Source organism: Mirounga angustirostris, unplaced genomic scaffold, assembly GCF_029215605.1.
Source record: "Mirounga angustirostris isolate CCGP_5_RB_7025 unplaced genomic scaffold, mMirAng1.0.hap1 SCAF_12, whole genome shotgun sequence".
In the NCBI taxonomy this organism is placed as follows: domain Eukaryota; kingdom Metazoa; phylum Chordata; class Mammalia; order Carnivora; family Phocidae; genus Mirounga; species Mirounga angustirostris.
Genome location: NW_026991720.1, coordinates 12,679,580 through 12,696,328, shown reverse-complemented (window position 1 = coordinate 12,696,328; position 16,749 = coordinate 12,679,580). Strand labels below are relative to the sequence as shown.

Here is a 16,749-nt window from a genome sequence, read left to right as displayed (position 1 = left end):
TCATTTGCCACACTGGAGACAATTAGAAAAGGAATGTCCTTCCTGGCTGGGTCCTGGCACCTACTTGCGCATCTCAGTATTTCTCCTGTTACCAGTGTCCGAACCATGGCTGCAAAGTTCTTAGTGAGGGGGCGCCTGGGTGGCTCAGTTGGTTAAGCGACTGCCTTCGGCTCAGGTCATGATCCTGGAGTCCCTGGATCGAGTCCCGCATCGGGCTCCCTGCTCGACAGGGAGTCTGCTTCTCCCTTTCCCACTCCCCGTTTGTGTTCCCTCTCTCGCTGTGTCTTTCTCTGTCAAATGAATAAATAAAATCTTAAAAAAAAAAAAAAAAAGAAGTTCTTAGTGAGGAAAGATGCTTCAGATATTCTTTTTCTCTGCCATTATTGTCTCAGCAGTTTTGAATTTTGCAGGACTCATTGTGAATCTGTTTATCGCAGTGGCCAATTATCAGACTTGGCTCAAAAGCCCCAGAATCTCCTCTTCTAATAGGATCCTCTTCAGCTTGGGCATCACCAGGTTTCTTATGCTGGGACTGTTTCTACTCAACATCATCTACTTCTTTATCTCTCCAAATGTGGAAAGGTCAGTGCACTTATCTACTTTTTTCCTGTTGTGTTGGATGTTTTTGGACCTAAATTAGTCTCTGGCTTGTCACCTTGCTCAATGCCTTGTACTGCATCAAGATTATGGACTTCCAACACGCAGTATTTCTCCTGCTGAAATGAAATCTTTCCCCAAAGATCCCCAGGCTGCTGCTAGCCTGTGGGCTGATTTCTGCCTTCACCACTCTCCCGTATGTTGTGCTCAGACAGACATCATGCTTTCCTGAATTTGTGCCTGGGAGAAATGGTACAGGATGTGACATCAATAAGAGCGTCTTGTCTTTGGTGATCTCTTTGGTCTTGTGCTCATTTCTCCAGTTCTTCATTAATGTGACTTCTGCTTCCTTGTTAATACATTCCTTGAGGACACATATACAGAAGATGCAGAAAAATGCCACTATTTTTTGGAATCCCCAGACTGAAGCTCATGTGGGTGCTATGAAGCTCCTGATCTATTTCCTCATCCTGTATATTCCTATTCAGTTGCTACTCTGCTACATTATTTCCCTTTTGTTGGGATGGATTTGGGAGCCAGATCCATCTGCATGGTTATTTCCACCATTTACCCTCCAGGACATTCTGTTCTCATTATTCTCATACATCCTAAACTGAAAACAAAAGCAAAGGAGATTCTTTGTTTCAACAAGTAGTAGAATTTCAATAGTAAATAGTGGCTGGAGTCACCTCATGGTTTGGGAGCAGGGTTTTCTCTGTTAGCAGTTTTCCTAGCGGTCTATGGAATTCATTTTTGTAATTGCTGATCTGACCTCCTCGGCCTTTGAGTGTCTATATTTCAGTTTATTCTGCAATTAAAAAAATTTAAAATATTAGGCATTTTTTTCCCTAAAGAACTTGTTTAAGACATTACTTATCATGTAGTTTGCATGGGTGTTGCATCCCTGGCTAGTGGAAGTCACCACGTTGTTCCGTGGGCTACTGAAGTATAAGGGGGAGTTCCCCCAAATTAAGCAATACATTATAGTTCACATCATTAGTTAAATTTTTGAGGTTTAGCTGAGGAGCCCTGGGTAAGGGCTTAGCAATGGGTGAATCGTCATCAGCAGGCAGTTGACTGGCTTAAAACATAGTAAGAGGATGCAAAGAGCAATGGAAGAAAAGAAAAAGTTTTAGAAAAGGGAAGAAAGAGAAAGAATGAAAGGGAACAGGTATATATTGTGGCAGATGTACAGAAAAAGAACCCTCACCTTGCTGGGTCACAGTCACTGAGCTATTATTATCAAGAAACTCTAGGACTAAATTTCTAGGTTTGTTCTGGAAAGAAGGGAAGGGCCAGGTTAATGGGTAGAAGGAAGTGATTAGTTTAACAGAAGCCCAATCCAGGAGAGTTCCAAGGATCTCAAAATCCAGGGAGCTAGCCTGAGGTCAAAAGCAAGTGTGTGGGGCACCTGGGTAGCTCAGTTGGTTAAGCATCTGCCTTTAGCTCAGGACATGATCTCAGGGTCCTGGGATTGAGCCCCACATCAGGCTCTGTGTTCAGAAGAGTGCTACTCCCTCTTGCTTTCCCTCTGTGCATGCTCTCTGTCTTGCTCTCTCTCAAATAAATAAAGTCTTAAAAAAAAAAAAAAGGCAAGTGCCAAATAGTGAAATTAACACAATCTGAACACAACCTTACAAAAGATTGTACCCTGTCATGTGATATGGAATTCAGGGGAAAGCCAAGAGTTTACCAGTCCAGTAGCTTGGAAGTGGGAGCATCAGACTTTTGGTGAATATATGTCATCTGCTTATGAATTTATGTACTAAGTTGTATGGGCACTGCACAGTTCTTCAGGTGAACACTTTTTTTTGAGGGAAGGGGAGGTGAGACAGCAGGAACAGAAATCTGAAGATGGAATATTGATTAGTTTTTGAATGGGAATTGGAGATAATAATTTATATTTATACAGTTTTTGTATTTATAAAATACTTATGTAACATTTACACATCTCAAAGTAAATAATCTTATTAAAATAACAATCTCTTTATTAAAATAGAAAAAAATGAGAAATCTCCAAGTTTTACAAATTACCTGATTTTTCCCATTCTGGACACCAGAATCTTGACTGCATTCATTATTCAGTAAGGATTACCCAAGTCAATATTTTATGCTAAAAAAAAAAGGTTTTTATCATGTTAGGATCTTAAGATTATGAGAAAGAAGGATTAGTGAGGACGGTTAAATGTGCACCATGACATAAGAACTCTAAACAAGTAGCAGAAAGCCTCATGGTCCCTCTGGATCTGTTCTCTTTCCTTTCTCTTCCATAGTAATAGAATTTTTAGCTACCTAGAATTTTGGCAGTGAATTACATTTTACAGCTTTCTCTTATAAGTAGGTGTCCCACGTGATCAAGTTCTGCCAATGGAGTATGAGAAGTGATGTGTACAATTTCTAGGTAGTGCCCCTAGAACAGGTGTGCCCTCCCTTCCCCTTTTCCCTCTTCTTCCTGTGCTCTGGAATGCCGGGTGTGATGAATGATTGGCCATCTTGGACTAGCAGATGAAGTGCCTGCCTGGGGATAGTGGAGAAATCATCCATCCTAGTTGGCTTCACAGTTCCTGACACCGTGGTGCTGCCACACCAGCTCTGAACTGTTTACACCTTAACTGCAGGACTGTTCATGGGAAATAAACATCTCCATTCTTTCAGACACTGTAGTTTTGTGTCTCTATTGCCTTACTCAACAAACTTACGCTATACCATATTCCTTTGTTTGGGCACTTGCCCATAGTCCTCTTTGGGCAGAGTTTTTAGCAATGTTGTGGGTTTGGAGTTTTGCTGCTTCCAATATGCTCTGCCACTAAATACTTATTAACCAAGAATTTAAACTTTTAGAGTTTATTTCTTCAAGATATGATTACTTATAGGCTCTCTAATAAGCACTATCCTGCACCTCCCTGTATTCTCTGCCTATCCAGGAAAGGGAGGGATGTTTAAAACTCTTTGTTAAGAAGAGGAACTCTCTGAAATGAAGGGTGGGTGCCAGGGCAATGTCTGTGTATGAAACAGTGTGGTAGCTATAGCTCGAGCACATTGCCATTTAACTTTATTTTTTAATTTTTAAAAATTTTTAAATATTTTATTTTATTTTATTATGTTATGTTACCATCCATTACATCGTTAGTTTTTGATGTAGTGATCCATGATTCATTGTTTGCGTATAGCACCCAGTGCTCCATGCAATATGTGCCCTCCTTAATACCCATCACTGGGCTAACCCATCCCCCCTCCCCCTCCCCTCTAAAACTGTCAGTTTGTTTCTCGGAGTCCATAGTCTCTCCTGGTTCCTCTCCCCCTCCGATTCCCCCCCTTCATTTTTCCCTTCCTGCTAAAGCCCAATATTGTCTGAGCTACATTTTCACATGCAGTTTTATTGGTTCCTCACAACTTCATAGAAAATGTTGGTATTACCCATCATACAGATGAAAAAATTGAGGTACAAACAGATATAAAAGACTCATAAACTAGGAAAAGGTGGATCCAAGGCTCTAATTTGTCTTCTGATTCTAAAATCCAGTTTTTTTTTTTAACTGTATCACAAGGTGGGTGGAAAGACTGGGACAGTGTAGGATCATGCCCAATTATAAAGCTTTATCTTCTAAGACAAGAAGAAAATATTCAAGGGGCACCTGGGTGGCTCAGTCAGTTAAGCGTCTGCCTTTGGCTCAGGTCATGACCTCTGGGTCCTGGGATCAAGCCCTGCATTGGCTCCGTGCTCAGCAGGAAGTCTGCTTCTCCTTCTCCCTCACACACTCCCGTGCTCATGCTCTCTCTCTCTCAAATAAATAAATAAAATCTTTTAAAAAAAAAGAAGAAAATATTCAAAAGGGTGTCCGAAGCACTGTATGTCCGGCCTGAAAAACCCACCCCAGGCTGCTAATATATACATATATAGACACACACACGCGTGTGTGTGTGTGTACATGTGCCTATGTATATGTATATATAATTAATATTTTATAATATAATAATATTAATGTTGTATAATATAATAGTATTTTATGGGTGGAGGTATAAAAATCTTATAGGTGCTTAGTTTCCTTAGGTGAAATAAATGTCATTATATCATGTAGATAGATAGTGGGCTTTTAACCCTGAAATTTAGGTGAGATGTGTGTGTATATATATGTGTGTGTGTGTGTGTGTGTATCAATTTTAAATTTTTATTATTTTATGTTTTCATCATGGTAAGTGTTCTCTTTAATCGCCATCACCTATTTCACCCATCCCCCCCCCCCCCACTTCCCCTCTGGTAACCATCAGTTTGTTCTCTATAGATAAGAGTCTATTGGTTTGTCTTGGTTTGTCTCTCTCTCTCTTTTTCCCTTTGCTCATCTGTTTTGTTTCTTAAATTCCACATATGAATGAAATCGTATGGTATTTGTCTTTCTCTGATTTATTTCACTTAGCATTATACTCTGTAGATCCAGCTATGTTGTTGCAAATGGCAAGATTTCATTTTTTATGGCTGAATAATATTCCGTTGTATATATATACTACATCTTCTTTATCCATTCATATATTGATGGACACTCAGGCTGCTTCCATAGTTTGGCTCTTGTAAATAATGCTGCAATAAACATGGGGGTGCATGTGTACCCTTGAATTAGTGTTTTTGTATTTTTGGGGGGTTAATACCTAGTAGTGGAATTACTGGGTCATATGGTAATTCAATCTTTAGTTTTTTGAGGAACCTCCATACTGTTTTCCATAGTGGCTGCACCAGTTTGCATTCCCACCAACAGTGCATGAGGGTTCCTTTTTCTCTACATCCTCGCCAACACTTTTTGTTTCTTGTGTTTTTGATTTTAGCCATTCTGTCAGGTGTGAGGTGATATCTCATGGTAATTTTGATTTGCATATCCCTGATGATGAGTGATGTTGAGCATCTTTTCATGTATCTGTTGGCCATCTGGATGTCTTCGGAGAAATGTCTGTTCATGTCTTCTGCCCATTTTTTAATTGGATTATTTGTTTTTTGGGTGTTGAGTTTTTTTTTAAGTTTTTTTTTATTTTATTATGTTATGTTAGTCACCATACATTACATCATTAGTTTTTGATGTAGTGTTCCATGACTCATTGTTCGCGTATAACACCCAGTGCTCCATGCAATACGTGCCCTCCTTAATACCCATCAATGGGCTAACCCATCCCCCCACCTCCCTCCCCTCTAAAACCCCAGTTTGTTTCTCAGAGTCCATAGTCTCTCATGGTTTGTCTCCCCCTCCAATTTCCCCCCCTTCATTTTACCCTTCCTACTATCTTCTTTTTTTAAAAACATATAATGTATTATTTGTTTCAGAGGTACAGGTCTGTGATTCATCAGTCTTACACAATTCACAGCGCTCACCATAGCACCTACCCTCCCCAATGTCCATCACCCAGCCACCCCATCCCTTTCAGGGATGGGAGGTGCATCACTTTCAGGGTGAGAGGTCTCTAGGAGGTTTGGATGCCATTTTGATGAGTTTAGAGTTTATTTTCAGGTCAATTGACAAACATTATGGAAAGCAGTTCTTTTAGGGAATGTGTTTTGAAAGTTGTGTTAGTTTTCTATGGCTGCTGTAATAAATTACCACAAATGCCTTAAACTGATGCAAATTTATTATGTTAACAGTACCATAGGTCAGAAGTTTGACAAATTTCAATGGGCTAAAATCAAGGTGTTGTCCAGGTTGTGTTTCTTATTGGGGAAAATCCGTTTCCTTGCCCATTTTGGTTGTTGTCGGAATTCAGTTCCTTGCAATTATAGCACTAAAGTTCCCAGTTCTTTGCTAGTCGGAAGCTGAGTTTCATTCTCAGTTTCTAGAGACTACTCATATTTCTTGCCCTGTAATCCCCTTCTTCCATCTTCAAAACCTGCAGTAGCTGGTCAGGTCCTTCTCATTCTTTGAATCTCTACTACCTCTTCTGTTGTCACGTCTCTCTGGCCAAATATTGTCTTCCTCTTCTACTTTTAAGGGCCCAGGTGATTACATTGGTCCCACCCACATAATCCAGGATAATTTTCCCATCCCAAGATGCATAAACATAGTCACAACTGCAAAGCTGCCTTTTTCATGTAAAATAACATATTAATGGGTTCTGGGGACTAGGGTGTGGACATTTTTAGGGAGCCATTATTCTCCCTAACACAAAAGTCTCTAAAGTATAGATTGTATTTTAAACTTAGGAAATAGAAAATATTGTCCAACGATAGTGTGTGGTTCTTTCCTCAGTCTATGTCTGCTAGGAGATTACTTTACCCATCCTTGTCCTGTATTCCCCAATGTCTTGGATATACAGAATTTCTCTATCATTTCCAGATTTGAGACACCTGGAGTTCTCAGTTCTCAAGTTCTATACCAAGTTCTCAACCGGAGGACTGGTGCCCACTTTCTTGACTTTGTTAATCCCATGGTCTGTGGCTAAGCCCAATTTTTGCCCTTCCTTCACCTCCTCTCAGCCATATCTGCCTCTGGAATCTTCTACTGCCCTGAGGTTATACTCTCTTTGGATCTAGATGAGTTTTTCACCTTGTTCTGGAGCTGCCAGGCTTCCTTTGATTTATGTCAGTTGACCCTGTCCTAAAGTTCTCTTACTTCTTACCCATTTACTAGCTGTCTTGATGCCATGGACCCCCCTATAATTTTGAGGCTAAGAGCATGGGATTGAGAATCTGAATTTGGGGGTTCCATTCCAGGCTGTGATGTCTATCAGCTTTAGATAATGTTAAGTACTCTTTTTATTGTCAACTTTCTCATTTGTAAGGTGGGAATGAAAGATAACCTCAAGGATTTGTTATGAGCATTAAATGAGATAATGGATGTAATCCTAGTACAGTGTGATAAGTGCTCATTTCATGTTTTGTTCTTGGTTCTTCACATCATGGTGGGATATGGGCAGAGACACAACCAAGAAAACATAGGCTACTGGTGTAATGCATTTCCATTTGGAAATTTTATTTTGAGTTTGGAGAAAGTAGTGGCTTGTAGAGTCAATGACAAAGCCAGTGGGATGCAGAGGGAGTAGTAAGGTGTCATTTTTCTTTAGTGATGCTTTCAATCCAGGGTATATATTTGTGAACATTGGTGTAGATTCCGACATCTCCTCCCATGAAGTGTCCAACCTCGATCCCCTGGAGCTTGTTTTTGCAGATCACGGTAGCGACGGCCACCTCCTACCAGAGATCATGCAGAGAGAGGGAGACAGAGAGAGAGATGATCAGATCTTGTCACAGGAGCCCTCTTGTCCCCAACATGGATGAGCTCTGCCCAGGGGTAGCATGCTGGGTCATGAAAAGAGCACTGGATCAGGAGACAGGAAGCTGGCTAGCTTTGGATCTAGATGAGTTCTAGCCTTGTTTCATCTTGAGAAAGTCAGAGAAAAACCTCTCTAGAACTCACATGTAAAATGAGTCAAACCCCATTTTTATCTGGACTGGTGAAGCCAGTTTCCATTGTGAAGTTTGAATTTTTTTAAGCCCATTTTGACCTGCAGCTATAAGAATAAATAATAAATCTAGCAAAGTGGAGGTGCTGCATGACACGCTTTAATGAATAAGGACATCTGTAAGGAGGGCCCATTACTGAAGGACAATGGGGGCTTTGCTGCAGACTTATCAAATACTCAAAAAAATTGTGAGAGGATGAGGGTGTTCTAATTTTTTTTTTTTTTACTGTCATGATTGGTTAACTAGACACATACAAGCAAATGAAAACTGAATATAGAGAAAAAGATTACCCCAAAAATTCGGCTGAAGACTTTCACAAATTTAACACATAAGGAGTTCCGGTGGCTTTTTCCTTGTTGGGTTTTCTGACACTCTTTATCAGACATCACAGGGGCCTCCAGGTTCTGCCTTAAATCAGGGTGTCTGCCTGAGGGAAGACAGGATAGAAGAAGCCTTCCTGTTCGCCATTGTTAAGTAGCCCCTCCAACCACTACCCTCTATTTCCACTGGTGTATGTCTGAAGAGAAAAGGAATGAGAAAAGGGAATGATCTTGTGCATCGCTATGAGAGTTAATCTAGAGGATTTAAAAATAGCCTTTATGTCTCTTTAAGAAACAGAGTTTCCTTTCTACTCTGTGTCCAGTCTTGGAGGAATAAGAGGTGACCTGACTCAGGTTCTCTGAGGTTCTTCTACATGCAAAATGAGCCATATGCAAGGGAGGAGCACAGCCTCTTCAATGGGAATCCTGCCTCTGACAGGAACAGTGTGGCCTCTGTTCAGAGTCAGATGGCCTGGTGACTCCTGCAGCTGAAGCCTCAAGGAGGTAGTGGTGTGTCAACTTCCTGGGAAGGGAGGAGCTTTGGACTTGTGGGTGGGTCTCTTCTTGCTAGACCACTCGTGGTCTCTGCCCATTCTCCTCTCCTCTCTTCTCAGCTATGTGGACATGGTGCTCCTCCACTGATTTGCTGTGGGGGGTACACTCACCGTTGTTGTCTTGGCTCCAGTCCAAACCTGAGAGTAGACAGACGGTGCCTGGCCGGACGTTGCTGGTGGCGAGGGGAAGGGGCTGGACTTTGTTATTGAGTCTGGCAGGTTTCTCCAGCTTAATGAGCATGAGGTCATCCTGGGGGTTGCTATGGCTAAAGTTCCAGTAGCGGATAATCTTGATGGGGTTAATTGCCTGCTCTGTGCCATCTCTGACTCTGATCCTGAAATTTCCCAGCATCACTTTCAGGTTTCTGGAGGGAGAAGGGGTTGGAAGTAATCACTGTCACCATCACCATCATCATCATGATCATTGTCATCATTATCATTGTGTCGTCAAAGATGATATTGAATGTTACAATGTGTCAGGTACTGTGCCAGTTGCTTTATCTGGAGTCTGGATTACCTCATTCACTACTCACCACAAAACTATGAAGTAGATTCTATTTTTAATCCATTTTACAGGTGAAGTAATGGAGGCACATAGTAGTAATTCACCCACAGTCACACGGTAAAGGGGGAGCTTTTAACCACTGTGTTTTCATGTAGTATCCTTAATGTAGTAGAGAGGACAATTGTGCGTGGCATAGAAATATTACTTTCCCTCCGCTCCAGCTCCAGCCTATCCAACTGGGCATTTGCATTCTGGTGGATGTAAAAGAATGGGATGACCGGAGTGTTGGAGCTCTGTTTACTTCATCAGATCCACTCACAACCCTACTTCATCCTGCTCTCTACCTTTGGGAGGTGATATATGTAGATTAAATCAATGGATTCTCCTGTCCTCTGTTCTCTGATTAGGTTTTGTTGATAGCAAGCACCAGGCAGTAATAGGAGGGAGAATGAGGTTGGAGTATTTATCCTCCCAGTTACCTTCCCACAGGGTTGCCACACCAGGCTTCCTATCAGGCCATCCCTCCACACAGTGCTTCCTCCCTTCCTCTCTCTCTCTCCTCCCCACCCTTCCACACTCCCCTTCTTGTAACCATTCTCTCCTCTTGCCCCCTTAGGCCTAGGGGTAGTAACTGTACCTTTCCAATACTAATCCTGGGGGCACTGAACTATTCTCGGTTTGTCCAATTCGAATGCACCCTCAGTTACCTGCTGGTCCCTTAAGTGATAAGACACATTCATACTGTCAGTAAAAAACTTGAAAGAACTGAGGAGGCATGCTCTGTGGAGCGGGTTTCCTCCCTACTGACATTTGGAGCTGGGTGATTGTTGTGGGGGCTGGCCTGCGCACTGTAGGATGTTCAGTGGCCTTCTCGCTGTGGCCTCTATTTGTTAGATAGATGCCAAGAGCACAGCACCCCCTCAGTGCATTGTGACAAACTGAAACTATCTTCAGACTTAGCCACATGTACCCTGAAAGGGAAAGTTGCCTCCATTTGAGAACCACTGATGTAGAATGAATCACAGCTGCTTCCGGGGGTGGGGGGGAGGGTTCCCAGCACTCACGGTAAGTAGCAGTGAGCTGGGGCTAGCACCCAGTTGTTTTTGATGAGGACACCCACGCAGGGGTTGAAGTGAGACTTGAGGTATACCAGATAGGGAGCATGGTCTTCTTTCTGCACAGACGAGTGAGCAGAGAAAAGTGTCCCTGGGAAAATAATCAGTATTCTTAATATATAGAACATTCTTAATAGTAGGTAAGACATGTCTTAAGACAAATAAGACAATCAGCAGTTTCCTAGTTGAAAAGGAATATGAGCAATTTTAAAGAAGTAATCGACTGGCCAGGAAATGTGAAAATGTTTGACCCTCTTTTTCTAATAAGAATGACATAGCATTTTATCTAATATTTATAATAATACTTTTTGGTTTAATGTTGATACTATTAAAATCTAAGAAAGTACAATGGAAGAGACTCTCTTTCACTGCATGTAGGGACATGAATTAATTCTGTCTGTTTGAAAAACATTTAGAAATAGGCATCAAGAGTGTAAATAGTGCATCACCTATGACCTAATAATTCCAACCCCAAGAATCCATTCTAAAGAAATATTTAAATGTAGACAAAAATTATGAATGTGTGCTCATTTTAGCACTATTTATAATAGCTAAACATTAAAAATATAAATGTCCAGTATAGTAATGTAGGGCACTGAAATGAAAAAGTACATCAACATAGGGAACATCACATATATTAAAATTATATTTATAAAGAATATTAAACAACAAAGGAAATACTGATAAACATTCATTAAGTTAATAATAATAATAAATATATACATTAATCCAGTAATCCAATTGTCTAAAAACAAGCAAAGGAAAAAATAAACCATTTAAATGCAAAAGTGAATAAAATAAAGCCTGGGAGTAAATTTAAAGTGTTAGCATGTGTTGACTGAGAGGTGGGATTATGAACAATGTTTCTTTTTTCCTACTTTTTAATATTTCCGAATTTTTAATATGAACATGTAGTGAATTATTAAAAAAAAACACGTGAGAAGATAGGGAGGAAGGCTGCTTGTAGTGTCAGAAATAAAGTACTGTTCTTGCCTCGGCTGTCTTTGGTTCTTCCATTAGTCCTTCCCGAGCCCTGGCCTATACCTCCCCACACCCTTTTATGATCACACAGCAATCCCAAGGGGAAAAAAGTGGCCTATTAGTAAGGACAAGAGGCACTGAGCTCTTGTTCTAAGTGCTTTCCATGGGTTTATTTAACATTTTCACAACATCTCTATAATATAGGGAGTAATATCCCCATTTTGACAAAAGAAACTGAGGCACAGATGGCTTAATTAATTTGTCCAAGCCCACACAGCTAATAGTGATGCAACACAGGCAGTCAGGAAGTGGTGGGAAATGCCTCACCAGCACATTCTGCCATCAGAAGGACTTCCTGGAAGTCAGGGAGTGAGGGAGGGAGGTCCTTGTGTTTGATCTTATTTCTACCTTCCTCATTCCCTGCATTCAGAGTCTCTTAACTTTTGAAACAGGGGGGATATCAGACTTCAAAATGAGTTCTCTGTCCCTGTGACTCCACTGGGACCTGCTCTGTGGGTGAGGCCCACATTTTGGAATCACCACAGGGAACACTCATTGTCGAGCATTCTCCAAGGCAAGTGAGCACCATCACCTGCTCAGTAGCTTAGCACTGGAAGAGTGGGCTCAGCCTCCTGAGAGCCTTTGTGTGGGGTCTAGGAGGGGAGATACCTAGTTCTGTCCATGACTGGTTTTCTTAGGCTCTTCTTTTGTACCCTCTGCACACCCCAGTCTGCCTTACTCCAGCCTACATTAACCTGTGCCTTATAGGACAGAGTAGAAGGTCATGGATACATACCAGCAAGGATACCCAAATAGAAGATAAATTTCATAGCAGTCCAGATTTTTCCCTGCGAGATGCAGAAGATCAGCAGAGTATGAAACTCTCAGGACAGTGTTCTCCTCGGGAACGCCTGGTAGAATCAGTGGATATGGTTAGGTATGGGGACATGAAATGGGATTGGAAAACAGCTCTGGGCAAAAACAGGGGGGAGGAAGAGGGCTCCAGGAAGACAGATGAAGGCCCTTCTGCTCCAGGGAAGATAGATTGTGCCTCTCTTGGGTCTTTCAGGGAAGGAAAAAAAGCCTAGTTTCTTAGACTTCCAGGTCCAGGTCCCTCTACCTGCTGTCCCTAAAAGCCCATCTGCCTCAATCAGCTATCTGTGGGAAAGGGAGCTCTAGGCTCAGGACTTATCTTCCATATAGGGTTTCTGAGGCCAGGGCTGTGGGGAATAAGACTCGCCACCTTAGCTCAAGTGGGGTCCCCGGGTTTGCTCTGAACCCCCTCATACTTATCCTTTTCCTTAGCCCCTCCCATCTTTATTACACTTCCTTCATCTTTCCCTGTGATCACTGTTTGTTTCATCATTGAGCCATCATCACCAACTTGTTCTGTTGTCCTGATCACCAGCTTTGAGCTAAGGACACATGGAAATGAAAAGCACTCATAGAACAGTTATTTTGACAGTTGGAGAATGGTCTATATTCTAGGTTATATTAAATTTAGGACCTACTGTGTATTGGTGACAATTTAGAAGGCAGGACCTGTCAGGGCTTTTTACCTAATGAAAAGATTTCTCAGCCAATAATAAACTGCTAGGGTCATCCTTGGATAATTCAGAGCATACTCTAACAAGAACACTTTCACTAATAGCACTTAACCAAATCCCAGGCACTGAGCTAAATTCTTTATAGATGCTGCCAGTGGTGATTTTATATCGGATCAGTTGAAATGTAAAATTAATTATACTTTGTATCACTCTTGCCCTTCAAAGTCTCTTAAGCCCATAATCTCATTCCAATGGAACAACAAGCCTACAAAGAGGAGACAAGGCTGGTATCATTTTTTCATTGATCTGTAGATAATAGAACTGAAACAGAATTTACATCAGTGTTTCAAAAACACACATGATTGGGGAGACTAGAAATAGAATCTAGGTCTTATTATTGGAGACACATAGCTTTTCAACCATGTGCTCCAGGCTTCAGCTGATCAACTGGCATTCCTAGATCTTGCAAAAATACATTTCCTCACACAAATTCCCTGAAGTGTGAAAAGAAAAAGAGACATGGTGCATACTTTCCTGTCCCTCGCAGTCAACACAGAGGTCCACTGGGGAGTAGGGCTGGCTTACAAAGTGTGTTTGAGGTTCAAAGACAGGATGGAGCTGTGGAAGGTTTTCTGTGGTGAGGGTAGGATTAGTTAACAGAGGTGAAACTTGAGAGAGAGATATTCTTTACTCTGAGGTTGTTGGGCCTAGATTTCTTTGAAAAGCTTATGGACCAGGAGGGGAGTTTGAGGCCTTTCCAAAGACAACAGATTTTCTGGAGGAGGCTGGTACTGGGGACTACTACCTGTCTATGGGTTTCAAATTAGTATCTCCAGCCCAGACCTCCTGTCCCACATATACAACTGCCTCCTAGACACCATTTTTTAAATAAAGATTTTATTTATTTATTTGACAGAGAGCGAGAACACAGGCAGGGGGAGTGGGACAGGGAGAAGCTTCCCACTGAGAAGGGAACCCGATGCGGGGCTCGATCCCAGGCCTGAGTGGAAGGCAGATGCTTGATCCTGAGCCACCCGGGCACCCCCTCCTAGAAACCATTTTTTTGCATCTGCTTTAGGTTCCTGAAATTTAGCATGTCAGAATTTTACTCTTTCTTCCTCCAGCTTTTCAAATGCATTCTTTTGCCTGTTTTTCTTATTTTAGGAGATAACTCTACCTACCACTTGTTTGATTTCTCTCTTTTTCTCACCACTCAACCTCAAACCATCCTACTTCCAGAACTGTCTTAAATCCATCCTTATCTTTCCATTCTCACTGCTGTCATCCTAATCCAGGCCATAATCTTGTCATGCTTGAACTCATATATGTGCCCATCTGGTGTTGCTCAACTTGACATTCTCCTTTTTATTTAGAATTGTTATTTTTCCTTCTAAAATGCTTATGAAATCATTTCAGTGTCCTTTTAAAAACTCTTCAGTAGTTCCCAATTGCCTGTAGAGTAAACCCCTAGCATGCTTTAGGGGCCTCCGTTGATCCTCATCCCATCTTGTCCTCATAACCCTCTCTCCTCAACTTCTTCCCCCCCCCCCCACCCTGCCCCACACACTTTTTTTCAGGCCTAGCAAACTACTTTCAAGTGTGGGGTTTCTTGTTTTAATACTAATACCTTTTTATATTACCTTAGCTTTTGAGTGATTCCTGTAGTTTGCCAATCCCATTTATTTTTTCCTTTTTTTCTTAAAGATTTATTTATTTGAAGGGTGCCTGGGTGGCTCAGTCAGTTAAGCAGCTGCCTTCAGCTCAGGTCATGATCTCAGGCTCCTGGGATTGAGCCCCATGTCGGGCTCCCTGCTCAGCAGGCAGTCTGCTTCTCCCTCTCCCTCTGTGCTCTCTCTCCCTCTCCTTCTGTGCTCTCTCTCTTTCAAATAAATAAATAAAATCTTTTTTTTTAAAAAAGAGATTTATTTGAGAGAAAGAGAGAGAGAGCAGGGGGAGGGGCAGAGGGAGAGAGAGAATCCTTAAGCAGACTCTCCTGCTGAGCACGGAGCCCATCTCAGGGCTCCATCCTACGACCCTGAGATCATGACCTGAGCCGAAATCAAGAGTTGGCCACTCAACAACTGAGCCATCCAGGTGCTCCAGTTGTTCCCTTTTAGGATACTGATATCTGATATGGACATCATTCTTAAAGCTGTTCTTTTCTGTTTGAAAAAACAGCTTTAGAATTCTATGGATGGATGTGTGTGAGTGTGTGTGTGTGTGTTTTTGATCCTCAACATTTCCTCATGTTTGTAATTTTTTCGTTATTAAGTTCTTTATTAGTATTATTTCAGATTCCTTGTACACACGGAGACACATCTGCTTCTAGCTTCATTCCACAAACCATCAGGTTTATAGAGACTCTAATTCTATTATTGGTTCATTCTGTCATCTAACTGCTTTTCTATTTAGGTAATATTCTTGTTATATTCTTCCACCAAAAATCAATTTGAAAAAAGCAGCTACAGAGAAAGGATAGAATGAGAGAGAGAGAGAGAGAACTGCATACAGGAGGGCAGTGTAGTAAGAACTGATTTGGAGCTCTGACAAGAGCCACTCATGTTGGTATTGGTTGGGAACTTTTGTTCAAATGGTATTTGTAGTTGTGAGACAGGCCCTGTACATGAAGCAGTTCTGAGGATGGGTGGGCTAGGCACTCCCTGCATAAAAGGGAGGGGGCAGTGTCACACAGGAGGGTGGGACACAGCTCTGCTTCATCAGAGTAGCCCAGAAAGGAAGGGGGTCAATAGGACATGTAGAGGGAGGGGTGCTAGTCACACATTGTGGGGAAGGAACTGGTGAAAAGAACTGAGAGGCTAGGGGAGGAACTTGGGATGACTTTTAACTCCACAGAAGGTTTACTTGACTCCTGCTTTGGAATTCTTTTCCCTAAGAGGAGGTAGATAAAGTTCAGACCCATGGACCTCATCTTCCCATAGGGCAGGCTTCAGTTAGACTGAGAAGATCTCCGTGCCTACTGACAGGTGGGCGGCTGTGACTGGTGAACCGCTTTCACACCGAGGATAGAGAGTGGAAGGAGATACCGCTAGATGACAGACTTTTGTAGAATCCTTATCCTCAGTTCTTCCACCTGTACCTTCTGCTGTCCAGAAACCCCAAGCAGGATACAAATTCTGTGCTTTCTCTGTGCCTGTTAATTTCCACTACATCCTTATCCTCAGCACAGGATTCAGGCATCAACATGAATTGTATTCTATTAACCTTGCTGATGGTGACTGGTGAGTGACTGAAGGTAACTCTTTGTCAAGTTTATTAGGACTCTGTTGGGGGGGTGAGGCTGTGGCTCTGTGTTGGGGAGAGAGAGCCTGTGGATGAAGGATGTCAAAGTTAGGGAAATGGGTGATACATTACTCATTTTCTGTACAGGCTCAGTCATTGGTAGGCCCTAACTAAAACTTTCTGTTGTGGGCTCAAACCTCCTCCCAATGTCTTATAAAGTTCTTGGACTTAAACGTGGAGGTGTGCCAGAAGGGAGGATGGAGATAGGAGCCTGGAAGGGGGCATAGGAATGTATTAAAGACATAGAAAACAAAAAAGCAGGTGTTCTGCTGTAAGGGTCAAAAGGAAAGGGTTTATTTTGCTCTTGGGCTTTAAAATGTAATGTGCAATAATAAGAATAATCACCATCACCACTGCCACCATGAAAGCACGTAACTATATAGTGCTTTTAT

General features: G+C 41.9%; 2 protein-coding genes across 2 annotated transcripts in view; one reads left to right on the top strand and one right to left on the bottom strand.

Annotated features, from left to right (window-relative positions):
* Positions 1-202: 202 nt before the first annotated feature.
* Positions 203-16,749, top strand: part of TAS2R4 (taste 2 receptor member 4) — a 45,552-nt gene continuing 29,005 nt past the window's right edge. The window contains exon 1 of the mRNA XM_064574869.1: positions 203-582. Coding sequence (XP_064430939.1) covers positions 353-582 — 230 coding nt within the window. The 5' untranslated portion in view covers positions 203-352. The remainder of the gene's footprint in view (positions 583-16,749) is intronic.
* Positions 7,622-16,255, bottom strand: PRSS37 (serine protease 37). The gene is made up of 7 exons (XM_045865192.1): positions 16,155-16,255; positions 12,835-12,925; positions 12,307-12,358; positions 10,479-10,620; positions 9,021-9,274; positions 8,326-8,462; positions 7,622-7,762 (listed from the first exon to the last, which is right to left on the bottom strand). Exons 1-7 carry the CDS (start codon positions 16,253-16,255, stop codon positions 7,622-7,624), a joined length of 918 nt encoding a protein of 305 aa, XP_045721148.1.